Consider the following 26,362-nt stretch of genomic DNA (forward strand, 5'->3'; position numbering starts at 1 on the left):
CATGGTTGATCAGACAGTAGAGTTTCAGGTGACTGCTAGAGTGTCTGCAATGCACTGATGTCACCTCCAATTACTCAGCCAGAAATTATACCACAATGTTGCAGGATTCAATTCAGGCCACTACATGTGACTCACCACCACCACTTACAGGAGCATGGGCAGGGCAGTGGGGGCAGGATTTTCCTTGCCATTACCTGGCAAATGGCAACCCTACTCATAGGTGCTCCAATCCCCTATTCATCTTGTTTGCCCTCTTCTGTATTTTTTCCAGCTGTGCAATATCCTTTCTACAATATGGCAAACAGAACAGCATTCCAAACGAGGCTGCACCAAGCCTCTATAATATGAAATCACAATATTGGCCATTTTACTTTCCATCCTTTTGCTAATTATCCCCATCATGGAGTTTGCATTTTTTTATTGACTCAATATTTTAATTTACATTTCTGCTACAGTGAGTTCAAATCCTGTTGGCATATGACTCATCCACAAACTTGGCCATTAGACTGCACACCTTCAATGCCAGCCCATTTATGAACGAATCAAATTGCACTGGTCCCCATGCCAATTCTTGGTGGACCCTGCTGCTTATTTCTTTCCATTGCAAGGACAGTCCATTTAATCCTTCTCTTTGCTTCCTATCGTTTAACTAACTTTTAATCCTAAGAGGACCTGCTCAGTTATCCTATTATTGTTAAACTTGCTCAGGAGTCTTTGGTTAGATACCTTGTCCAAGCCTTTTGGAAATCTAAGTACATTTCCAGAAATGAGGCAGGCTTTGCAATGACCTGAGAAAAACTGACTCTGTCTTCTCTTCCCTGCCTGTACTCTGATCTACAGAAAGATGATAGTATGGTCAGTTGAGATGCAGAAGTTGAGAAAATTGTATACTTCTGCACTAGAATATAGTTCTAAACAAATATGAGAATTTCCATTCATTTTTATGTGCTGCCTTTGTCAAAACCATTATTTCGTGAATTATTGAACACAATAGTTTGATTCAATAACATTTATAGTTCATTGAACCACCTTCAAACGAAGGTGGGGGACCAGGGCTAGATAGGCACTAGGGCTCAGGCAGAGCATTCTACAACAAAGAAGGTCCTGCATGCTTTTTTCTCTGGCAGAGGAATATACAACCCTATTATCATCTTTCTGTGGAACAGAATATAGCATCTCTGATCTCCCTGTGCACCATGGTTCCAGTCTAAATCAAGCACCACACATAAAGAACTGTGACTCCACAATTCATACCAGATAGTTACACAGGTTGGCATCCCAAACTCAAACTGTGTACTCCGTAATGTATAGATCAGCTTTATTTCTGTTTTATGCACCCATTTCCCGCCAACACTCCTATTGTTGGGAAATGTCTGTGAGTTTGTAAATTAGCAAGTTACAAGCAGATACTTCTACATTTCTCAATAGTTTGGTAATAGTTGGTTGCTTAACTGAACCTACATATTTAGGATGATACATATATGCATCACTTCCCTCTCCCTGTCAATCTAAATGCCCTGCAAATTTTACTGGAACATTAATGTTCATCTTAATGTGACCTCTCTCTTCAAAGTGTACATGTGCATGTCATGCATCACTCCATGCCTTTACTTTCTCTTTCCCTCTGTGGTTTGTTGAAACAATGAGGGCAGCACACAAATAAGGAAGTAATTGCAGTAGAAGATGGAAAAGCAGAGAGCACACGGAGCGCACACTTCTGTGGGCCAAATAAACAACCCAGTCTGTGGTATACATAATATCAGGGAACTCTTCTTCACAAGCACTGAGGGGCTGATTTCTGTTTATGAGATTGGCCAGGGGGAAGGAGGGGCTTTAGCTTCTTACTTGGGTCCTGTATAACATTCAGCTGAGCCCTGAGCAAAGAATTCTGTCACACTGAAAACTGAATGAACTTAGATGGGAATACACTGCATAGGGTTGGGCTGTACATTTTATTATTTTTATGTATTTCTAGTCTCCCTTTCTCCCTATTGGGATCCTAAAGATGCTTACAAAGAAGTAGAAAATATAAATTAAAGAAAAAAATTTCAACAAAATTCCAGCTTCTGGGTTGGATTCATACTTGATGCATGCTAAGGCTACCAAGGAAAACAGAAGGGATTCTCTGTGAACCAGGTTTGCATATGTTGGGCAAAATTGTATAATAGTCCAAGAACTATAGAATGAAAGCAATTGGAAACATGAATTTGTATAAGCACTGAAGAAGATTTGCAGCTCGAAAACGCATTCTCAGCACGCAGACGTTCTACTGCTGATACAGCTACATGCTACTTGCTTGCTGCTGATATAGCTACGTGTTACTTGTTAGCATTGCAGCTACGTGCTGTTGTTACGAACTTTCTTGCTTGTGTCTTGCTTATTTGTTGTTCATTACGTGATGTAGTCCTGAAAAATTACTTACCTGTATGATACTGAAGCAATTGCGGAACCATCACATCTTCGGACTATACTTACCCGCATGGAATTACCACTAATGTAAAACTCTATATTTGTGAATGGATTATCCCCTTTGATGAATGCTTAATGCACTTTAGTTTGTGAATGAACAATTTCATTGATGTATGTAGGATGCACTTTATTTCATGTTATTCACCTTAACAATATAGGATTTCTCACCTTCCCTTGTTGTTGGGCGAGTAATTGGATTTTGGCCGATCTTGTTGCTTTGTTTTGAATTTGCCTTTATCTTGCTTGTCATTTGCTTTTGGTTAGTGATGATGGTATGCCATACTAATGTTGACATGACAGGCAAAGTTCACTCAGTAAAGGTTTACCAGGCTGTGACTAGTCATTGCACTTTTTGCTTCTTCCCAGTGCTCACTTCTGCTTCCTGATGATGTCACTGTGAGAGATTCATAGGTTGCTAAAAATGACTCAGGATTTGAATATCACTTCCTGGAACTGCATACCTTAACAGTGAAATCCTGAAAAGGGTGTGTGTGTGACCTGCCAGGGCTGTCATAACAGCATGTTAGACCCCCAAACAAAAGCAGTGCCCTGGAGTCCCAACTTACACAATCACTCACAGAAATAAAAATTTAATTGGTCAATAAAATTAAACATATATCTAGTGGCACTTCCAACTGTTGGAATAAGCAACTTCTGCATGTCTGGCCAATGCGGGGGGGGGGGGGGGGCGCCATGCATCTCTAAGCTGTTCCATTGTTCTCCATGTCTGGGGTCCACCCACCAACTTCCTCCTTCTTCACCCTGTAGCCATTTTTCTTTCTTCTTCTCATTTGTACTGAGCACAATGGTAATGGCTACCTGCTTCTGATGGGGATTTTCCACAGAAGCAGATCACACTCGCACCTACGTGATGGCACGTTAGAGTGCCCACTTGTTATGGGGAAGTTATCTCTTTGGGTTTCTTTCTATCTACCTTTCACCTGGAACAATGCTTTGATCCAAAGTTACTTGAAATAAATGTAAGTTTTCCTTTTTTGCATATATTTGTTTGGAAGAGCTTCTTTACTGCACTCACACACAGGGCTGGGCTGATCCATATTCAGCTAACTCCAACACCAACAAAATCGGTGTTTCAATATTTTTAAAAACATGCTCTTCAGCAAAGTTTAGTCAACATAAATGTTTGAACAATATAATGTGAGCCTTGAAAAACACAAACATTTCAACATATAAATGATATTCAGTTGGTAAACCATACAGTTGTAGATGGCACAGAATGAAATTACTGTGAATTATTTATTATTAATCAAGTGTTCAACACACACATGCAGAGAAAGATCTTATAAACAAGCGTCCTCTTATCTTTACACACTGGACTCTCTGTCACTCAGAAGAGCAGTTATGTTAGGGAGACTGAATGCCTTTCCCTCCAGTGTCTTATCAGGGATATTTGCAGGCACCCCCCTCACGTGAGCAACCTTGTCTTGTGGAACTAACACTCCCGACTCAGTTTCCCATATTATTTTGGAATGCTCTCTGTTCAATCATTTTTGTAAGCCCCTTCTTCATTTAATGAACATTAAGGGGGAGAAGCATCTGAGTAATCCCATGCTGAGTCAATTTCTGCTAAGGGATCAAGATTCGTTACTCCATTTCAGTAGCAACTGTTCTGACTAAAATTTTAAGGCAATCAACTGAAACTTGTATATGTTGAATTATAACTGTGTTTATTTTAGTACGTGCCTTTTTATTTAGTTTTATCTATGTAAAACTGAATGGATGCCATTAAGGGTAATCTGAATGTGAAGGGTTTAACACAAACATTTGCGAAATTTCTTTGCAGAGAATTGCTTTATTGCTGGCTTGAAGTTGGGTCTCCAGAATGTCATTTTCCATAGACATGAATGAAAGCCAGTTAAAATGCTGCTGCCCCATTGTGCCGCAAAGCTGATTTTTTAATGAGTTTCAGTCTTAAAAATTAATATAATATTGGCCATTATCTTTAGTAAAACACATGCTAAATATGCATTTTACAATAACAAATATTAATAGTTTAGTATTTATTTATTTATTTATTTATTTATTTATTTATTTATTTATTTATTTATTTATTTATTTATTTATTGACAGCGAGATTAGCATGGGGCCCCTATGCTTGTGCAGCCCCCAGGCAACTGCCCAGTGTGTCCATGTATTCAAATGGCCCTGGGTGACCCTTGCTCCAACATAGATGCTGCCTCACACCTGCATAAGTGGCATCTACATTGGTGTAGGGGCACTTACATCAGTGAGGGGGGGCACGGGACTACATGATGCCCTGGTACTGAGGCAGCTGGGGCACCAGCACTCCTCAGCGAAGGAGCCCACACCAGTGTGGATGGGGGTGTTCCAGGGGGTGGAGCCAACTTTAGTTGACTTCCTGAATACTTTCAGCCAGGGAATGCCCCCTTTCACTGGTGTGAAAGCGTGTGGCACAGCTCAATAGGCTGCATAGGGACTTCTCACAGCTGTTGGGCTTGGTTTGCTGTATTCTTGTGGAGCATGGCACCACAAATCTCTGTGGAGGCAGTGCAGCTGTGCCATGCCTGGGTGCCACACATCTACTTTCCTCCTCAGGATTGGGCTGTCTGTGTGAGTGTGCATGTGCACACATGCCGAGAGGTTTGCAGACTGGTGCTGCTATATAGTGTTAAGGGAAACTAGTAAAATATAATCCCCTCCAGGCCAGTGAATTACTTTTGTTGTCTGCGGACATTCAGACTTGATCAGTTATTATTGTAGGGAGATTTTGTTCATTCAAAAGGATTTTTTTTATAGCTTTGTTTTTCTACTGTACATTTCAGAGGGCTTTTAAAGATTAACAAGTACATAGTGGCATAACTGTTTGTGATCCGGAGCCTTCCTCTGCAGCTGAGTAAATTCATTGGCTTACATCCTCTGACATTGTTCCCCTTGTGGTTTTCCCAGGCTGCCGTGGAGGCTTTCTTCTACTACTTCCTCTGCCGCCAGCACTACCATGTATAGAAGGGCTTTCGAAACATTGAACTTGCACGTGCGGAAGTCCTAATAGCAAGGGAAGCAAGTGCTGCAACAGAGGACAGCTTCAGCAGAGGCTGGAGGGAAACGTGAGGGGAACACAGGACACAGTGTGTAACACACTTCTCTCTGTGATACACCTCTGAAGATGCCAGCCACAAATGCAGGCGAAATGTTAATATCTTATCGTTAATATCTTATCGGAATATATTATCGTCCCCCTGACCAAAGTGCACAAGAAGATTCTGAGATGGAAAAAGAAATTAGAGAGGCCAACAAAAACAAAAATGTAGTGGTAATGGGTGATTTTAACTATCCCCATATAAACTGGAAAAATGCATGTTCAGGTCATAGTAAGGAGAGAGCATTCCTGGATATGCTAAATGACTGTGGCTTAGAGCAGATGGTTGTGGAACCAACCAGGGGAGAGGTGATCCTAGATCTAATTCTATGTGGGACCCAGGACCTGGTGCGGGAAGTCAGTGTTGTTGAGCCGATAGGGAACAGCGACCACAATGCTGTCAGATTCAGTATCTCAGCATGCGAACAAGTGGCAACTACTAATGTAGTTACATTCGCCTTCAGAAAGGGAAATTTCTCAAAGATGAGGGGGATAGTGCGCAGGAAGCTGAAAGGGAAAATCAAGAGAGTCAAAACTGTCCAGAATGCTTGGAGGTTATTTAAAAACATAGTAATAAAAGCTCAGCTGGAATGTGTTCCACAGGTTAGAAAAGGCAGCACCCAGTCCAAAAGAAAGCCACCTTGGTTAACAAGAGAGGTTGAGGAAATTATCAGAAAAAGGAAAATGTCTTTTAGAAAATGGAAGTCCAGTTTGGCTGATGAAGAATATGAGAGCGCACACAAATGGTGGAAAAAGAGAAGCAAGTTCGCTGTAAGGGAGGCAAAAGGATTATGAGGAGCATGGCTTTGAACATCAAGACCAGCAACAAACAGTTCTTCAAGTACATCAAAAGCAGGAAGCCAGCAAAAGGGAAGTGGTAGCCCGTTAGATGACAAAGGAAACAAAGGGTGTGCTAAAAGATGGCAGGGAGATTGCAGAGAAGCTGAATGAATTCTTTGCATCTGTCTTCACCCAACAGGAGATGAGGAACATTCCTGCACCTGAACCAAGCTTCTTAGGGAGGTGAATCCGAGGAACTAGCGAAGATAGTGATAGACAAAGGAAGAAGTTCTGGCAGCCATTGATAAACTAAATGTTACCAAACCCCTGGCCCAGATTGCATTCACCCAAGAGTTCTTAAAGAGCTCAAGCATGAAATTGCTGATCTTCTCACTTTAATATGCAACTTATCCCTGAAATCAGGCTCCATCCCTGAAGACTGGAAGATAGCCAATGTCACACCAATCTTTTAAGAAAGGATCTAGGGGACCTGAAATTACAGGCCAGTCAGTTTGACATCTGTTCCTGGTAAATTAGTGAATCTATCATTAAAGATAAAATTATAAAACATGTAGAAAAGCAAGACCTGCTGAGAAAAGAGTCAGCATGGCTTTTGCAGAGCAAATCTGTACAAACTTACTACAGTTCTTTGAGGGTGTAAACAGGCATGTGGACAGGGGTGAACTGGTGGACATTGTCTACTTGGATTTCCAAAAGGCTTTTGACAAAGTTCCTCACCAGAGAATGTTGAGAAAACTCAGCAATGAAGGAATAAGAGGGAAGTCCTCCTATGGATTAAAAGCTGGTTGAGAAACAGGAAACAAAAGAGGGTGGTAAATGGGAAGTTCTCACAATGGAGAGATGTAGGGAGTGGTGTCCCCCAAGGATCCATTTTGGGACCAGTGCTCTTTAACCTATTCATAAATGACCTGGAAGTAGGGGTGGGTAGCGTGGTGGCCAAGTTTGCAGATGATACCAAATTATGTAGGGTGGTGAGAACCACAAAGGATTGCGAAGAGCTCCAAGCGGACCTTGAAAAATTAGGTGAGTGAGCTCAGAAATGGTAAAATGCACAGTTCAATGTAGCAAAATGTGAAAGTGATGCACATAGGGGCAAAATCCAAACTTCACATACACGCTACAGGGGTCAGTGCCATTCAGTCACAGACCAGGAAGGATTTAGGCGCCTTAGTTGATAGTTCCATGGGAATGTCAACTCAATGCATGGCAGCTGTGAAAAGGCAAACTCTATGCTGGGGATCATTAGAAAAGGAATTGATAATAAAACTGCAAAGATTGTCATGCCCATATATAAAAGCAGTGGTGCGCAGCGACTTGGAATACTGTGTCCAGTTCTGGTCGCGCATCTCAAAAAAAGGATATTGAGGAGATAGAAAAGTGCAGAGAAGGGCAAACAAGGATGATTGAGGGACTGGAGCACCTTTCCTATGAGGAGTGGCTGCAGCGTTTGGGACTCTTTAGTTTGGAGAGGAGGCGGCTGAGGGGGGATATGATTGAAGTCTACAAAATTATGCATGGGGTAGAAAATGTTGACAGAGAGACATTTTTCTTCACAATACTAGAACCAGGAGCATTCATTGAAAATGCTGGGGAAGAATTAGGATAATCAAAGGAAACACTTCTTCACGCAACGTGTGATTGGTGTTTGGAATATGCTGCCACAGGAGGTGGTGATGGCCACTAACCTGGATAGCTTTAAAAGGGGCTTGGACAGATTTATGGAGGAGAAGTCGCTTTATGGCTACCAATCTTGATCCTCTTTGATCTGAGATTGCAAATGCCTTAACAGACCAGGTGATCGGGAGCAACAGCCGCAGAAGGCCATTGCGTTCACATCCTACATGTGAGCTCCCAAAGGCACCTGGTGGGCCACTGCGAGTAGCAGAGAGCTGGACTAGATGGACTTTGGTCTGATCCAGCTGGCTTGTTCTTATGTTCTTATGTTCTTATGTTAGGAACAAGATCTACCAGACCACGGCCACACACCCTGGAAAACCTACAACAACCAGTTGAATGCTGTCGTGAAAGCCTTTGACAATACAGTGGGGGAACGATTCTGTAGGAAGTGAATCCATTGGTGTTTAAGCTGCCACTAGACCCCATATAAGTGTTGCTCAGAGAATCATTGTTTGCAAATAATGGATTTACTTGGGACTAAGACCTACTGCTATTCAGTGGCATTTATTTCTGAGTAAACATGCATATGATTGGATTGAATAGTGTTATCAAAACCATTAAGACCAGTCCATCCCAGACTGGTTGCCGATAGCCATGATCTTCTAGGAATTAGATAAATGAGTGATATAAGCTTTTCAACAATTAATTTATATAAGATATGAACACATTGTCTTTCCTCTTAAAAGAGTGGCCTGCACATTTACCCACAATATAGAAGAATTAAGCACCAAGAACCCTTTTAAAAGCATCTTGAAACAATTCTATAACCAGACAAAAATCAGAAGTGAAAGAGTCCAGGAAAAAGTCAAGATATAAATATGGCCCATTTACTGAAAAACAAAACAACAAAAAGCTGCCTGAAATTATGCTGTTTTCCAGCACCCTCCAAAAATCAGTCGAAAAAGTGCATTTCTATTTCCCCCCATCAGTCTGTTCCAGAGTGCCATGTAAATGAGGATTCTACAATCCTGTGTGATGGTACAGTGAGAAAGGAATGTTGGCAACAATGCGAGCTGGCACCTGGGTTCATATCAGGAGAGATGGTGCAGCTCCTGATAATTACAGTCCATGCTCTCTGCTTTTAAGCTACTAATAGAACATGCCACTTCTGATATCGTTTGACGGGAAAATGTATTGCACCTCTTTCAAGAACAATGTAATTTCACAGGGCGTAAGTCTTGTTCCAGGATCCTGTCATGCTCAGCCAAGCATTCTTTCAGGGTAAGGGAGTGTTTATCACAGACATTTTTGACCGCTTGCCCTGTCTGGGACTGGCTCCCCTCCCCAACTTAAATCTGTTCCCACTGGGCAAGCCCTGAACAACCTAGTGCCCTGAAGGCCCTTACCCAGTAAGGGAGGCAGCAGGGAACCCAGGAACAGTGGCTTGGCTTGCAGGGCAGACAGGAACAGGCCCAACCAGGTAGTGGTCCCCACTCTGCTAGAGAGGAAGCTGGAGACCTGGACAGCACAACTATGGCCTAGAAGGATGAAGGCTGGTAGCTGGGAAGAACCATAATAAGAACATGGAGGAGAGATGCCAGACTTGATACTTTTAAAGCCTAGGAGTGAGAGCAAAGGATAGACATCCCTGAGAATGGGTATCAACCTTCCTTTTATCACTTTCAGGAAGAGGTGGGACTGAACCTTGATTTGAGCCAAGGTCCAGGATGTGCGGCCAAAGGTGGTATAAAAAGATTTCTAAGTCTTAAGTGGGGGGGAACAACAGAGGAAGATCAAACCCCCCACCGCCTTAGCAATATACAAACAACACTTTGACTTGGTATTGTTGCATGTTGCAGACCAATGTTTTGTTTAACCAAATTACCAATTTCTACAAGGATTACATTTTTGAATGTTCCCCCACCCCCCCATGTAAAAAATCTACTAGGGACTTGTTTTTTTAGGTAGCCAAGGATTGTAATGGCAAAGGATGCAGGCAGATGGACACTGAAGGAGTTATGTCATGCTTCACAAAGTATCCACCCAGATATCTGCATGCTTTTGGAAGAAGGAGTTCACTGTATGCTATTTCATTCAATCATGAAGAATGTGATTTTTGTTTGTGTTGCCAGGGGGTGGGTATTTACTAAAGCAATGGACATTGTAAACTGTCAAGCTACAAATAAAACATAGCTGTTCTTTCTGTATCATTCCATGCATGTGGGGCTCTAAACACTATCTGTTGGCTGACAGGTCTTAGCTTTTAAATTTTTAAAGCCACGTTTCTGTCCTTCATGGTTGTAAATATTTGTTCAGAGGATGGAGGATATTTTCAAAGATCACACTTCAACGTCTGGGGATGTCTGTGCAGGATTTCCCTGATTGTCCAGTTGCAGTTCCATCAGTGAGAGAGCTCCTCAGGAATCTTCATGGAGAATCGGCTGCAGCACACAAAATGGTGGGCGCCACTATGAAACTGACAAGAGCTCTGTGCAGCAGGCAGGAAAGAAGATCAAATTTGGCTGTCAACACTTGTGTTCTCCTGCACTGTGGGAACACAACATGCCAAAACAGGTCTTTTTATAATGTCCCAAAGTTGCTATATTTATGCTGTGTGGAATCCACCATTGGCCTATCTTTCTAGACTTCATCATCGTTGGCTAGTGTAACCCATGCCATTTTCATGTTTGCATTTTATTTTCATTGGACGGTTTGGACTTTAGGGTCTAGGAAGCAGGAGCTGGATGTGGACAGTTTGTTAGTTTGCTCAACTGCAACAGTCCCACCCCTCTCAGTCGGTCTGGTCTGCAGCACGAGAGGGAAGAACCAAAACTTGACTTAGGGAACTGATAATTTCCTCATAGGCCTCAAATTGTCGCAGGAACCACAGAGGAACAGATGGAGAAGAAGCAACCCTGCACTTCTTGTTAATATTTTTGACTTTCTTCTTCTTTGTATTACTGGGTACTGTTTCCTATTTGCCATTGTTCTGCATGCCCCTCCTGAAGGGTGCTGAGGATCCCGTCTCCTTCAGTTCTGTTACATTCATAGCCATTATGATTTAGGTTCACTTTCAGTTGTAAAGTTGTGTTTGTATTAAATGTTTGTTACCTTAAACTTTGTTTTCTCAGTTGAAACAACTTCACATTTGTTTACCAAGCCACAAGGATGTTATTTTGAATCCTGTCCCCAACTTTCTAGTAGGGATCTATGCAGTCAGGAGTCTACCAGGTTACACTAGCTTACATAAGATTTTACATATGTAGTAAGACTGTCTACATTGGCGGTAGTGTTACATATGTGTTCAAAGCAAAAATCTTCAGGATTCAAGGAGTCCCTAATGTCCCTAATAACCTCATTTTTTCCTGATAGGTGGTTTAAAGTGCAGCAGGTAGCAGTGCGCCATGAATGCATTTCTGAACTGAGAGAAGCCTGCTGGATTTCTGCTTGTTGAAAAGCTGTCAGAAGCCCAAAAACACTGGTGGCGGAAAGTGCCATCAAGTCACAGCTGACATAGCAACCTTGTGTGGTTTTCAAGGGAAGAAATGTTCAGAGGTGTATTGTTGAAGGCTTTCATGGCCGGATTCAACTGGTTCTGGTGGGTTTTCCGGGCTGTGTGGCCGTGGTCTGGTGGATTTTGTTCCTAACGTACCATGGCCACACAGCCCAGAAAACCCACCAGAACCTGTTCAGAAGTAGTTTGCCATTGCCTGTCTCTGGTATTCCTTGGTGGCAGAGGTGTGTGGGGGGGAATGGCACCTGAGGCAAAATGGCACCTGGACCTTGCCCCTCCACAGGCCTCCACCACCCTATGGTACCCCACCTGCTCCCTGCAGCACTCTGCCCCCGACCACTTACCTTAATTCAGCTAGCTGAAAAAGAGCAACCTGCTGATGCCCCCACCCTACTCTTTGCAGGTGGCTGAAAAGCTTCTGGTGGGGTGGGGCAAAGGGTGGGGGGGCATCAGTGATGTAGGTATAGATGTTTTATGGGGTGGGTTCAGTGACTGAGGGCTTTCCGGCTGTTCCATTCCATGCATTGTTTCAAGCAAGCCAGACATGTAATGGGAGGGGTTTCAACCAGAGAACCCCTCCATCCCTGGGGGGGGGGGCACCCTCGCAGCCCCTCCCCCCCAACAACTTACCTTAGTTCAGCTGGCTGCTCTTTGCAGCTGGCTGAAAAGCTTCTGCCAGACCTGGCAGGGCAGGGCGAGGGGAAGGGGTGGTGGTGTGGGGGGCGACGTGACTCACTGGGGGGCACCCTGGGCATTTGTCCCCAGATGCCCCCATTACAGCTATGCCACTGCTTGGTGGTCTCCCATTTCAATACTAACTGGAGGCAACCCTGCTTAGCTTCTCAGAGCTGGTGTGATCTGACTAGCCTGACCCGTTCAAATCTGGGTGCAAATAGCTTGCCGAGCTAGCAACTCTAATTACTACTGTCCATACACAAGGATAAATCAAAGAAACGTACACACAATGAGTCTTGTGTTTCTTGTTCAGCAAGCTGAGGTGCTGGTCAAAGCAGATCATACCTGAGAGTGTGCGACTTTTTACAGAAAACTGGGTGTTTCTACCCATTGTCATCTGTGTGGTATTAAGCTGTTATACCAGGAGTGGCCATGGAGGGGGAGAATTGCATCAGAAATGTCATGCGCGTGCAAGGATTCTTTCCCATACCAGACAGACTGCAGGATGCCTTTCACAATGTAAGAGGGGCTATCTTCTTATGCAGGAGCGCCTTCTCCCAACCCAGGTTTAAACCTTGGGACAGGCTATGGGCTCCCTCCATTTTGTATTCCATAATATGACAGACTGTGTTTTTCCTCCCCATCTATCTTGATTGATAGCAGGGGACAGGATCCCGTTTCCACCCTTTTGCAGAATGGTGTTTGGGGGAATGTTTCCACCAGTGACTCTGAAGCACACCCTGCAGTTTTAATGTCTGAAAAATCTTTTCTCCCTCTTTTTGTTGCCTGTTGGTTATATTATATTGTTTCATTTCCTTGTTTTCTAATTCTGTAATTCAGCTTTATTGTGTGTTTTATTGTAAGTATTATACTGTTCTTTTATCGTGCTGTCTGTGAATTCTGTAAGCTGCCTGGATGCTCAACCAGAAAGGATGACTAAATTAAATAAATTAGTAAATAATGAGCCTTTGGGGTTTGTTCCTCTTCATTTTTAACAACTTCCTGGACTACTATGTCCCTAGAATGAGAGAACTCTTCCAGTTGATTAAGGGTTGCATTGAATTCAGGACATTTGGAAATGTCTCGTCTTGTTCTCTGACTTGATGAGGTTCCTTTAAGCAGGAAGCCTGAGTTCTAATGAGAGATTTACTTAATATAAACCTTTACAATCTGCTGCAAGAACCAACAACAACGTACTTATTCAAGCTGCCAGTTGCATTGATTTGATTGTCAGATTTGGAGACAGTTTTTTCCCCTGTTTAATAACATATCCAAAGTCGTGTAGAACTTTATAAGAAGGAAACCCAGGAAGCAATACCTCTGCCTGTGGCTCATGAAAAGAAACCTGGCTGCATTCCTTTCTAGCTGAGGGGCGAGTTGGGTTTCTCTGGGGAGGAGTGTGTGACTTGATTGATAGCAAGTTTGATTGAGTGGGGCAAGCGGCGTAGCTGCCACAGGGACATCCAGGGACAAACGGTCCGGGCACCCCTGTGGGAGTCATGTGGGGGGTGGAAAAACCCTGTGGTTTTTTCCCAGTTCTGTCAATAAACAACTGATGGTGTATTTTATCTGAAGCGCTGTTTCTGAATAAAGACTTTTGCTAAAACAGAAGTGCTTTTGGGTGCTGTGTGGTTTCCGGGCTGTGTGGCCATGTTCTAGCAGCATTCTCTCCTGACGTTTCGCCTGCATCTGTGGCTGGCATCTTCAGAGGATCTGATGTTGGGAAAGCAAGTGTAGTATATATACCTGTTGGAGTGTCCAGGGTGGGTGAAGAAACATTGTCTGTAAGTAACAAAGAAGATAGCCAGGTCAATAGGTGAGGGCATCTGAATAGGTATGAGTAACAATGAAGTCTATAGCATGGGAGTAACAATGAAGATAGCAAAGTCAGTCGATCTCATCTTGGGTCTTCCCCTTTTTCTGCTGCCCTCAACTTTTCCTAGCATTACGGTATTTTCTAATAGCCAGTGTGGGGTAGTGGTTAAGGTGTCAGACCAGGATCTGGGAAATCCAGGTGTGGCTGCAGACAGGCACCCTGCTGTTTGGATAGGAAGACTTTCTAAGGAACAGAAATTCTTCATTTCATTTCATATTTAATTTACATCCCGCCCTCTCCCAAGGGGCTCAGGGCGCTGAACAACAGCAAGAGCAACAGCAAAAGCAATAACAAAATAATTGTAAACAGCAACAATCATAAATCACAATATAACAATTACAGTATCAAGCAGTATAACATACAACACAGCAAGATATATTAAACAATTAAATATCAGTAAAATACATAATAATTTTAAGCATAATTAAAATTTAAGCTTTCTCATATGTCAGTGTTAAAGTTCAGTAATTTGTTTTGTCTTCTTGATGGTCAGCTGTACTCCAGCTTTGGTGCTTTCTGCTTTAACTTTCTCACCCCATATATAGGTACAGATTTTAAGCATTGCTTTGCTCATGGGAGAAATTAATGTGATGGTCTGATAGTTGCTACAATTTTTGATGTCTCCTTTTTTTGGAAATGGAATGTAATTGACTGTTTCCAGTCTGTGGACCATTGTGTTATTTTCCATATTTGTTGGCATGTTCTTGTTGATTCTGATGGACTCCATTTCTGTGGCTTGAAACAGCTTTACTGATACCCCATCTGTACCTGGTAATTTGTTTCCCCCAACTGCTCTCAGTGCTGCTTTCACTACTAAACTGTACATTTTTCTTCACATTTACTTTGTTAAATACTTTACTGAACACTCTATCTGTGTCTCTTCTATTAAGTAAAAAACAAAATCTAAGAAGCAGAATTCTCTATTTACCTCCCATATAAGTACATCCTCAGTCAAAAGGTTTCCAAATAAGAGTCCTTTAGGAAGCACATAGCTTACATGCTACCACTATTTAATTTAAAGCATGTGTATCTCTAAATAATGGGTGGCTGGGTATAAAGAATCTACAGGCCAGAATGGGGGTTGGATATTTTTCAATCCATAAGGCAATTTCCTCAAAGCTTCCCCATTCCACTTCCTAGCCATAGGGTTTTTTTTCAGAGATGATTGTTTTGGTAGTGCTGTGTAAAGAAGAAAGACAGGCCGTTTCCGCACGGCCTCCCTGTAACCTCCGCGGTGAGAATTCATGGCGTGGAGGCGAAAAAAACTCGCATGCTGCATGCGGGGCCAGAGCCGCAGCAGAGGCCAGCAAGCGGCAGGCTGACTCCGCCTCTTCCCCTGCCCTGTCCCTCACCTTGGCCCGTCATTAAGCGCTGCCCTCCGACCTCCAGGGGTCGGAGGACAGCGTGGGCGGGGCTTCGACGGCCAGCAGGCGACGACGGGGACAAGGTGAGTGGGACAGGGCAGGGAGACAGCGTGTTCCCGGCAGCGCGGTTCGCACCGCGCCGCCGGGAAGACGCTTTTCCCCCAACAACAGCCCTTTAAAGGGTTGTTGTTTAGGGCAGCCTGACGCTGCCCTGGGGGAGGGGGAGGGCAGTCAGGTCGGCGCTGCTGCAACGCAGCCTGTGCGAACGGCGGCCTGGGGACGGTGTTTTTACCGCCCCCAGGCCGTCGTTTTTGGCCCATGCGGAAAGGGCCACAGAAAAATCTGGCCCTGAGGCCTCTGTGAATAGAAGTTTGCAGAAGTTATCTTACCATTTCCCCCCTATCCAAGCAGAAAAGCAAGATTTAAGTCTAGGAGTGTCAACCCGCTTTCAACCTAAATGCTAATACCCAGGAAATCTTGTTGGACTTTAATGTGCTACTAGATTAAAATCTTGCACTTTGCAGAAGGCTGTCATGGGATCCAACCCTAAATACTGCTAAATATCTTCCTGACAGGAAAAACTTTGCCAACAACATTTATGAATGCCTGGCTGCTGTCAAAGGCACAAAAGTGGGGACATTTTAAAAAAATGACAACTTTATCAAAAACTAGAAGATCAGCTTTGCAAGGGCTGCACCACTTGACTGAAGTAGAGCTGCTTGCAGAAGCACAAATCCTTTGAAAGCTAATAATCTAAAGATAATTGACCTGACAAGCTTTGTAAGTATTATTAATTAGGAACAGCAGATTATAGTGCTACATATGCATTGCACCAGAGAGGTTTGTTCATGACAAAACAGGAGGCTAGTTTTGCTGTTAAATGAAGTGAATAATTGCCATGGCAACACTGTTCTTCTCTCTTTTGCCTCATACGATGTATTCATGGCTGAAAAGGCAATAGATTCATCTTCCATTTTGAATGGAATGGTTATTCCCTGACTTTTGTAGAGGAATATATGCCGTGTTTCAAGTACTATTTGAAACGAGGTGCTTGCTAGTTAGCTCCCTCAAAAGTTACAGCTTTGTAGGTCTCTTGTGTACACCTGTTTAAAATATGCGTGAAGTGTGGTGTCAAAATATCTGAATGTATATTATTTATTCACAGTGGTATTTTGAAGAATAAGGACTAACCCCACACCCCAATGATACGGTAACAATATGATATAGGGAAATTACTAGGAGAAAGAGACAGATTTCCATGTAGAACATAAATTCCATTTCATCAGGGCACCCTTTTGCGAACGTGTTTTCAAGCGTTTCTCTACAACCATGAGGAAATGTCTTTCTCCTTTTTAAAATTTTCTCTGGAGCTAATGTTGGCTCTGCTGCAAAATCTGCACGCAGCCACGTAAGTATGGTAACATGATTTCACAAATGGCGGTTCTGTAGGACCATATGATCAGGAAAAGATAGCATGGAGGGAATCGCTCGCTGTAGCCATCTCTGCCCATGTATTCTGGTCTTGATAGAAAGGACACATGTGAGTCCGGGAGACAAATTCCTTTGGCATATTTATTTCAAGTTCTTGTGCTGTTACTCAGCAAACACACAAATCTTGGATGTCACAAAGAGGCCCTCATGAGTTTCCAGTCTTACAAGTGTTTGTTATGCCTAGCCAGTACTGACTGCTTTGCATTCCCCATTTCCAGGAGTGCTAGGTGAATCCTCATATAGCCAGTTTGTGGAAATTGAAATACACATACTAATAGTTGGCTGTCTGCCCCCCCCCCCCCCAAGTTTGGCTCATAAACAAAACTAGTCAAAATGCTCATTGTGTTGGATCCAATTAGCTTTTTTATTGATGAGAAAAGGACCCCCCCCACCCCTACACTGAAGATCCTGGAATCCAGGTGCAGAAAAGTCATGTGGAGGAACATATGTAATAAGGAAAGAGAATCAGGTAAGACTGAGTGGAAGAGCTGGCTGGATCCAACCGTTGTTCTTCTCCTATTTAGGGCAGTGGGATATTTGGCCTCTAATTTACTTCTATCAGAGCCCAAATAGATGAGATGGTATCCACTTGTCTGACCTGTGGACATGGATGCCATTTTAAAATAATTTTAAAATGATATGATGGCCTGATCATGATTAGGTTTGCAGGAGGGTGCTATACTCCTCCCCCCCAAAGCCACAATGTCTTTTGTATTATATCTGGCCTCCATTAACTCCAAAAATCTCCATTTTTGTTTTCATATGTATACAAAAATTTGGTAAATTTAGCAGAATGCTGAAAGGCTATTGAGCACAGCAAAGCCCACCTAGTCTCTATGTGTTCCAGCAACACAATTACTCAGAGTCTTTATTCAAAATAGTATACTTGAGTTATTATAGGAACTCTATTTCTATACAGTGTAGATATGGAAGGAGATATGGGACCTGCAGGGGCGTAACAAGGCAGCCCTGGGCAAACTGTAGCCCTGGGCAAAACCTGAGTTGGATGCCCCCCCACCCATGGGCGGCCACTCCACCATGACCAAAATTTTTTTTGCACCAGGACATTGGTGCCTGCAGGGGGTGCATTTTTAGACATATCAGCACCACAATTTCAGCATATCATCAGGAGACTGTCCTTATGCTACTCCCCAAGTTTGGTGGGGTTTGGTTCAAGGAGTCCAGAGTTATGGACTCCCAAAGGGGGTGCCCCTATCCCCCATTGTTTCCAATGGGAGCTAATAGGAGATGGGGGCTACAGTTTTGAGGGTCCATAACTTTGGCCCCCCTGAACCAAACTGCACCAAACTTGGGAGGTGCCATCATCTCCAGATGATACCCTGAAATTTTGGTGCCGATACATCCAAAAATGACCCCCTGCAGGAACATCCTAGAAATTTGCCCAAGAATCTTTGTTCTGCATTGAGTTTTCTGCATTGCTGTCAATGGGGGTTGCAGGCTGTGGGGGCACATTTCTGAAGGCACAGTCTCAAAGCTTTCAGGGTCTCATCAGGAGACTTCCCTAATGATACCCCCCAAGTTTGGTGCAGTTTGGTTCAGGGGGGCCAAAGTTATGGACCCTCAAAACTGTAGCCCCCCATCTCCTATTAGCTCCCATTGGAAACAATGGGGGATAGGGGCACCCCCTTTGGGAGTCCATAACTTTGGACTCCCTGAACCAAACCTCACCAAACCTGGGGGGCAGCATAAGGACAGTCTCCTGATGATACGCTGAAATTTTGGTGCTGCTAGCCTAAAAACTGTGCCCTCTGCAGACCAAAAATGGAAAAACCACTAAAATACCCAAAAACGAACCCAGTATTTTGATGCCCCCCACAAGGTGATGCCCTGGGCAGCTGCCCACCTTGCCCAATGGGCATTATGCCAGTGGGGACCTGTGTCCTGCCCTCATGGTTGCAAGATGGAGAAGAGGTGTGTAGAGAAAACATAAAATGTGGAAGAAAGTTTCCCTGAGAGTAACAATCTACACATCTAAGGCATAGTGTCAGAGCATCGGAGAATGGATGCCCGGTGCCTTGACCCCTTTATCTCTCTGAATCCCTGTGCAAGGCTTCAAGTGTGAAGTTTTAGGTTAAGAGACAGTGCAAAGTACTTCACTACCAACACTTTGAAGTGCTGAAACAGAGGCTGTTTTGGCAGTTGAAAAGAGACATGGGAGGGATACACCTCAGTCTACTTTGCTGTGGTCTTTGCCACACGGCAAACCCATAGACTTCAGTATGTTCAGTTTGGTCTTAGTTTCGTACTCTAATTCTAAACACAATTACTTGAAGTACTTTCTTCCCAGGAAACACGCACTTGGATCCCAGCAGTCACCACTCCCTAAAATCTCAGAGAAAAGAGAGGATAACAAAATCCTTCACAGCTTGATTCTGTTCTTTCTAAGCCAGGAGCTCTTCCAAAGCTCATTAAACACCTCCTTACTTGGCTGTCCTCGCACCGTGCTGACTGTATTGAAACAAGAAACATGACATGAGGAATGAGCCTGGCTTCTGGAGCTGCTACTTTATGCTGGATCTTCCATCATTCAAAAATCAATAGCCATCTCCAATTCTCATCACTTGGCTCTTCTCTGTGCCTCGTTATGGCTGTAATTTGCCACAGCAAACTGAACTCTTGATTCCACCTTGCACCCTAATCAACAAGATGTTCTGTTAATGAGAAAAAAATATTTCTTGTCTCTCTCTCAAGCATAGGACAAAAGACAGAAAGGAATAGTTGAGAGACCAGATGTGGAAACCATAGTCTTAATACAGAACACTTGTCCTTTTATTCTTCAGGTGTAAATCAAGATGAGGTATGTTGTGGGTTTTCTGGACTGTGTGTCCGTGATCTGGTAGATCTTGTTCCTAACGTTTTGCCAGCATCCGTGGCTGGCATCTTCAGAGGTGTATCACAGAGAAAAGCCAAACTTGCAGGCAAAACGTTAGGAACAAGACCTACCGGACCATGGCCACACAGCCCGGAAAACCACCAACCAGTTGAATCTGGCCGTGAAAGTCTTTGATACAAGATGAAGTATGTTTATCTCTGATGACCAAATCAACATGCATAGATTTAGCTGGAGCCTTATGCACCCTTTTTTCTAAGTAAGCATGAATAGGATCCAATTGTAAGGAAGGAGGCCCATTCATCTTTCTTATGAATATTTTTTTGGTGCTGTCTCCTCACAGCTGACTTAAAGCGAGGTATTCTGTGGAAGCTGCCCATCCAAATACTTACCAGGGCTGACCCTACTTCGCTTCTGAGATCTGACAAGAGTTATCCAGGTCAGGGCTTCCTATGAATAAACCCTACTGGAATCAATGGAACTCACTACTGTACTGAAAGGATGCGATCATATGCATGATTAATTGAACTCAGGCAGTGAAAATCTTCACAACTCTGGTTTTCTTTTCCCATGGAACAGCGAAGGGTCTCCCACCCAAGAAACCACCTCCTCCCAGCTGGGCAACATTAATGAAACCGAAGTGGGGGAGAAAAGGCATGGATGGAAACTCTGTGCACTTCTTTGACTCATGCCATTCTAGGCTGTAACAGGCAACAATAAAAATGATGGCTGTTCAAGACTAATAAAAGGGGAAGGATGAGGCAAGCACAAGCTGGCACCGTGACTAATCTGCTTTCCCTGTTCACTTTCTCTTTCTCCTCCTCTCTACAGGCTTGCAAAGATAAGAAGGGGGTAGGGAAAGCGGGCAACGTCCTTGCATGTTTACTTTCTTCGGTTGCACAGCCAATCCTAGCCAGCAGCTAGATAGAGAAAGCAGAGACAGCTGCTGCATTGTGGGACATACTAATTCCCATGCAACCCTTTACTGATTGAGAGCCACGTGTAGACTTGAAACATTGATAAATGCATGAATCTGCTACATACCGAGGCAGATTGTTGGTCCATATAGATCAGAGCAGAGCAGCAGTGGCGTAGTGAGTTACGAGCAGGTGCATTCTAATCTGGAGGAACCAGGTTTGATTCTCTGCTCTGCCCTTTGAGCTGTGGAGGCTTATCTGGGGAATTCAGATTAGCCTGTGCACTCCCACACATGCCAGCTGGGTGACCTTGGGCTAGTCACAGCTTTTCTGAGCTCTCTCAGCCCCACCTACCTCACAGGGTGGTTGTTGTGAGGGGGGGAAGGGCAAGGAGATTGTAAGCCCCTTTGAGTCACCTCCAGGAGAGAAAGGGAGGATATAAATCCAAACTCCTCCTCCTCCTTCTGTACTTTGTCTGACTAGCAGAAACTCCTCAAAGTCTCAAAGGTGTTTTATAATACCTAATGATGCTATAATCGGAGATTCTACAGACTGAATCCATGACCTTATGCATGCAAAATAGATGTTCTGCCACTAACCTGTAGCAATATAACCAGAAGTCTGGCTTGAGTTCATGAGCCATCTCATGAACAGTCTATACAGACGCTCAGCATCAAGTGATATTACTGAATTGTACCACTGAGATTAGGTTTGCAGACTAGCAAGAGAATCAGATTGATTTCACACTGAAGTCAAACCTAACCCAGGCAAACTACTGAGGCTGCATGCAGATGTCATGCTATTCTGTATTTTGTTTAGACTGTGGCTTATGCAATAAATTCTGGCTAGTCTACAAGCCATAAATAGCAAATCCCTGTTTGTATTTCAACCTCAGTTTTGCCTGCTTCTCCCAGCACCTTCCAAAAACTGCTGTCACTGCAGCAACAGGCTTCAAGGGATGGTGTGATACAGCCAATTGTGTGTGAGTTCAGACATCATAATAGTTCAAACTGTGTTTACAAAGTAGCCACAAATCCTAGTGCGAAACCCATGGTTTACTGCCATGTTTGAATTCTGCCAGAATTTGAACTCAACAAGGAATGGTAGCCTGATATGAAACTTGCACCAGGGCATCAGTAATACATGTTTCTTGGATTTATACCACCGCCACGGCCCACGGGTAAATAACTTGAAAGGGCAATTTAGATGCGCATAACAGTACAGAGAAAATAATTAATCTCCCTCTTCTTCCAGAGCCAGTCTCTTCAAGCTGCCCCTTGAACGACAGATAAAAAGGGAGATGAAATGACTTGGGTGACTCATTAATTCAAATCTTTAGCTCAAAACAATGGGAAGGAGTCATCACAGTAACATAGTATCATAGAGAGGTAAGTCCTCCTTGACTTTAACAGGATAGATCTGTGCATGCAGTCTGGGGCTTATTTTCATATCTTCATGTAGTCCAACTGGGGATCTGGAATGGTTTAGTATAGCTGATCTTGGAAGCTAAGCTGGGTCAGTGCTTGGATCACAGATCACCAAGGAAGACTTTGCAGAGGGCGGCAATGGAAAGCTACCTCTGCTTACTCGCTAGCCTTGAAAATCCTATGCGTTTGCCATAAGTCAGCTGCCACTTGACAGCACTTTACATACATGCACATCTGTTTCATACATTTCTATTTACAGCAAGCCATCTCCAGCTACTGTGGCTTGGATGCTATGTTTTGGTCTTCTGCGAAGGCATTCCTCCAGTGCTAGAGCTTTTTGGTTTACTGAAGGACACAGATTTCAATAAGTGGAAGCTCACAGCATTGGGGCAACAGAAAAAGTGAGCTGTGGAAATGGAAGGAAGGCGTCAGATCCAAGCCCATTCCATGCCCAAATATGAACCAGCCAATGAACAGCAGCATAGTCTATAACATTTTGTAGGCAACCTCATACATGTTTCAAATACAAAATGTAAGAAATAAATACTTTAAATGGATAAAAAGAACAAGTGATTGGGAATCAGATTCCAAAGGAATTAGAGGTCCAGTGTGGTACAGTGGTCAGTGTCAGTCTAGGAACCTGGATGGACCCAGTATGAATCTCCCCCCACCCCACTGTGGGGGGAGATTTATACTGGGTCCATACATGTTTCAAATACAAAATGTAAGAAATAAATATCAGCTTACTCAGTGGCGTAGAACCAAGGGGATGGGGGTGTCTGCGATGCACTGGGCACGCGCCGGTGAGGGGCGTGGTGAGGACGTTTCGGGGCGCAGGGTGCACACATGCCCTGGGCGAAGTTCCCCCTAGTTCTGGCCCTGAGCTTACCCTACCTCACAGGAGAGAAGAACAATGTGAGTCCACTTCGATTCCCCACTGGAGAGAAAAGAAGAGTACAACTGAAACAAATTTTTTAAAAAAACCTTTAGGGTTTTTTTTCCTCTTGAAGCAATAAGACCATTACATGTACCTGCCTTTCATGTCAAGATTGAAAGTATTTGAATAACTTGCTATTACTACACAGAACAAATCAAGGATGGCAAATATGCATGATTCCCGTGGCTTTTTCCATCAAGAGGACCCTGCAGTGCTCACCCTAGTGAATGATAGGTTTTTCCCAGTCCGTCATAGTCATTGTACATGCCAATTTATTTATTGCAACTCTCCCTCAGTCACCTGCATTCTGTTTGATTTTCTTCTCCCCCATGATACGCCTTGTTTTTTCTTTAGATTGCAACACTGTAATTAATTAAATTTAATTTCCGTGTAGTATCTAGCAATTTTAGGTGGTATATAAATAAATAGATGTCTGCATTCCAGTAAATGAATGCATCAAGGTTTATCTAGCAAATTAATTTATTTCAGTTAGCAGTATAAAAGAAAAAAGAATTAAGACTAGGACAACAAAATTGATAAGGCAGTCACTTTGATGAGCAAAGTTTTAAAATACACTCTGAGAGGGTGAAGTTTCCTAATCTCTTGGCAGAATTTAATAGATTGTCTTAGTTCCAAAGACAGACTTGCTGTTAATTGGAAATATCCCCTACTTTTTTTTTTGCAAATAGCAGAAACAGGAATAGATTTCCTGCATATTTCGCAAAAGGAAACTGGGGGCACATTACTTACTGTAGCATTTATATGTATAATACCAAGATTTGCCAAATGTTATGACCTTCCAAGTGACATATAATAATTATGAGAAATTTAATACCCATGTTTTGGGTGTGTGCGTTCTAACACTTGAGACAATTTGCCATTGAGTTGTAACCAAGTCACAATGACTCCAACTATAGTGTTCAAGCCCAGAGAGGAGCAGAGAGGTTTGCCATTGCTTTCCTCTGCACACAGTGATGAAGGGAAGGGGAACTGACCCTGGGGCATGAGCTGCCCGCACGCCCCCTCCTGCCCCGCCCCCGACACGTGACAGCAATGGCAGCACCCAGGACAAGCCGGCCCGGTTGTCCCCATTGCCTCTACGTGTCTGTCTGCATAACAACTCCATTCTCTCTTGGTGGTCTCTCATCCAAGTTCTGACCATGGCCAACCCTACTTCCTCCTTATAAAACTAAAAAAACCCTAATGAAAATGCAATAACGCGAGCTCAGATCTTGACCTTGTTCCTGATTCTAAGGCAGACAAGAGGGAAAATGGCTAGATCTTGCTTTCACATGCTTCCACAGAAAGACCAACAACAAATCATTGATCTTCTGAACTACAGTCTCATCCTTCCCTACCCCTCTTCTTTGGCTCACAAAAACCTCCCACCCCCACAAAGGCTTTACATTCCTAATGATGCAATCTTATGGACTCGTGCCTGGGTGCATATCCCACTGCAAATCCAACTATGCTAACAGCAACTGGCCTGCCTATCTATCTATTGGCAACGACCAAATTCACACCAGGGCATAGTATTACGAAGATACATTGTGGCAAAGTCACTTCAGACTCTGTTCAATAAAACCCAACCATTCAATTAAAGCAAGTAGTTCCACAAAAGTGAGCAGATACTGTCTGTCCCACCGTGGTAGTGGTGGATTAGGGGCAGAAGAACTGAACACAGTCAGAAGAAAGAAGTGAAAAGAGCTGTTCCAAGCAGCATGAACAATACTGCAAAATAACTAAGCAGGAGATGGGGGGGGGGGAGCTCTCCAAGACAGATAGGGATCTTTAATTTAAAGCAGAGTAAGCTTATTCATGGGGAAAGAGCGGCAAAACACCCCAGGGACAGAGCACTGCACTCGGGCAATTAAAATTGCATTAAAAACCAGATAGGGACGTTGGAATACTAAAACAGATGGGCACAGAAGACTGTGTTGTCCTTATTTGTTTCAATATATTTACCTTTTGGGCAGTAGAGATAGTCGCTGATTAATTTTCTTCCTGGGTGCTTCGTCTACAACTTCATTGTTCCTGCTTGTAAAGTAATTCTCTTCAGTCCGCTCCAAAAGGAGGCAGGCTGCACAGATTGTATTATGCAGGGAACAAAATAGGCCCTGACACTTGGAGCAGGGTGGTTTCAGTATTCACAGGAAAAGGAGAGAAAAGGACATCATGAATAGAAAAAAAATCACTAGACAATCCCTAATTATTTTGCTCCAGGAACTGAGAGTGTTTTAAAGAAAGAGCCCCATCCCCCCCTCACAAAATGAACCCTCTGCACCAGTCAAAGGGTAATAAACACATTGTGAGGCATACAGCAAGTATCTAGATGACACAGCATGACTCCAGCAGAGAAGTATTCAGGGTAAACCAATGACTTCCAGGCAGGGATGTACCTTAAGTGGCTGCAGACAATGCTTTTGGAGGTTCATTGTAATTTCAAGCTAATTGAAAATGTGGTTTGTTATTGACAGTTCTTTTGTGGTTCCCACGGGGTCTCTTAAACAGGCCCTAGTCAGGTCCAGACTAGCTTAGCTTCAGTTGGGTTGCTCCATCATTATGCCTTCAGATCATGAGATGGATCTATTACAAAATCCACCTGCCACTATTCTGGACGAGCCAGCAACGGGGATGCCAGTCATGACTTCTGGTCAACTCTGCATCACCTCTAAGCCCCTTCACTGGCATCTTTGGGCCTCCCTGGGTCCAGGGGAGTGGCTGTAGGTTGGGTTGGGCCTCACAGTAGGTCACCACAGGAAGAAACGAAGTCTTCTAGGTAGCCTCAGCTATCTGGATCAGGTTTGTGTCTTTTGATTTCACTGTTCTCTTCATGATAGGACCCTTTGGAAAGAGCATCCAGTTTGTTCTCCACCCCAGATTCAGTTGGGAAGCTCTGGCCTTCAGCCAGAACTTGCCTGACAGTCATATTGATTCGGGAACCTTCCAAATACCTGGCACAGACCTGCCAATCATCTTGGGAGCAGGGCTCAATAACGGAGTCAATAGGAAGGTCAGCAGGCAGAGGCAGCTCCAGACAAGAAGGCAGAGGTCTCCCCTCGAGATTGGGCAGAACTCGGGGAACAGCATGGTATAGCAGGCGACTGAATCCAGACATGACCATCATGTCCCCACTATGTATCAACATGGCCACAGGAGCTTCATCTCGTTTCAGTCCCCCCAACAAAAATATGGATGACTGTCCAAAACTAGAGGGAGAAACAAGAGAGAGGATGCAAAAAGTTAGTTAGCAAAGTTGTACCTACATAAAAATTTGGGAAGAGTTATAAGCGCCATTCCTTTTA

The 26,362-nt window shown here is 43.6% G+C and overlaps 1 protein-coding gene across 3 annotated transcripts in view; it reads right to left on the bottom strand.

The window, feature by feature from the left end:
- Positions 1-13,957: 13,957 nt before the first annotated feature.
- The window catches only part of ALKBH1 (alkB homolog 1, histone H2A dioxygenase), a 32,032-nt gene continuing 19,627 nt past the window's right edge, over positions 13,958-26,362 (bottom strand). The window contains exons 6-7 of one of the 3 annotated variants that reach the window (XR_007243533.1): positions 25,023-26,266; positions 13,958-13,976 (exon numbers count right to left, since the gene is read on the bottom strand). Coding sequence is in view for 1 of the 3 variants with exons in the window: in XM_048485019.1 (XP_048340976.1) it covers positions 25,843-26,266 (424 nt within the window). In the remaining 2 variants the exon portion in view is untranslated. Of the gene's footprint in view, positions 13,977-21,074; positions 21,970-23,519; positions 26,267-26,362 lie in introns of those variants that run through there. The other 2 variants (XR_007243532.1, XM_048485019.1) reach the window with 2 other exon arrangements.

Source organism: Sphaerodactylus townsendi, linkage group LG02 (assembly GCF_021028975.2).
Source record: "Sphaerodactylus townsendi isolate TG3544 linkage group LG02, MPM_Stown_v2.3, whole genome shotgun sequence".
Taxonomy (NCBI): domain Eukaryota; kingdom Metazoa; phylum Chordata; class Lepidosauria; order Squamata; family Sphaerodactylidae; genus Sphaerodactylus; species Sphaerodactylus townsendi.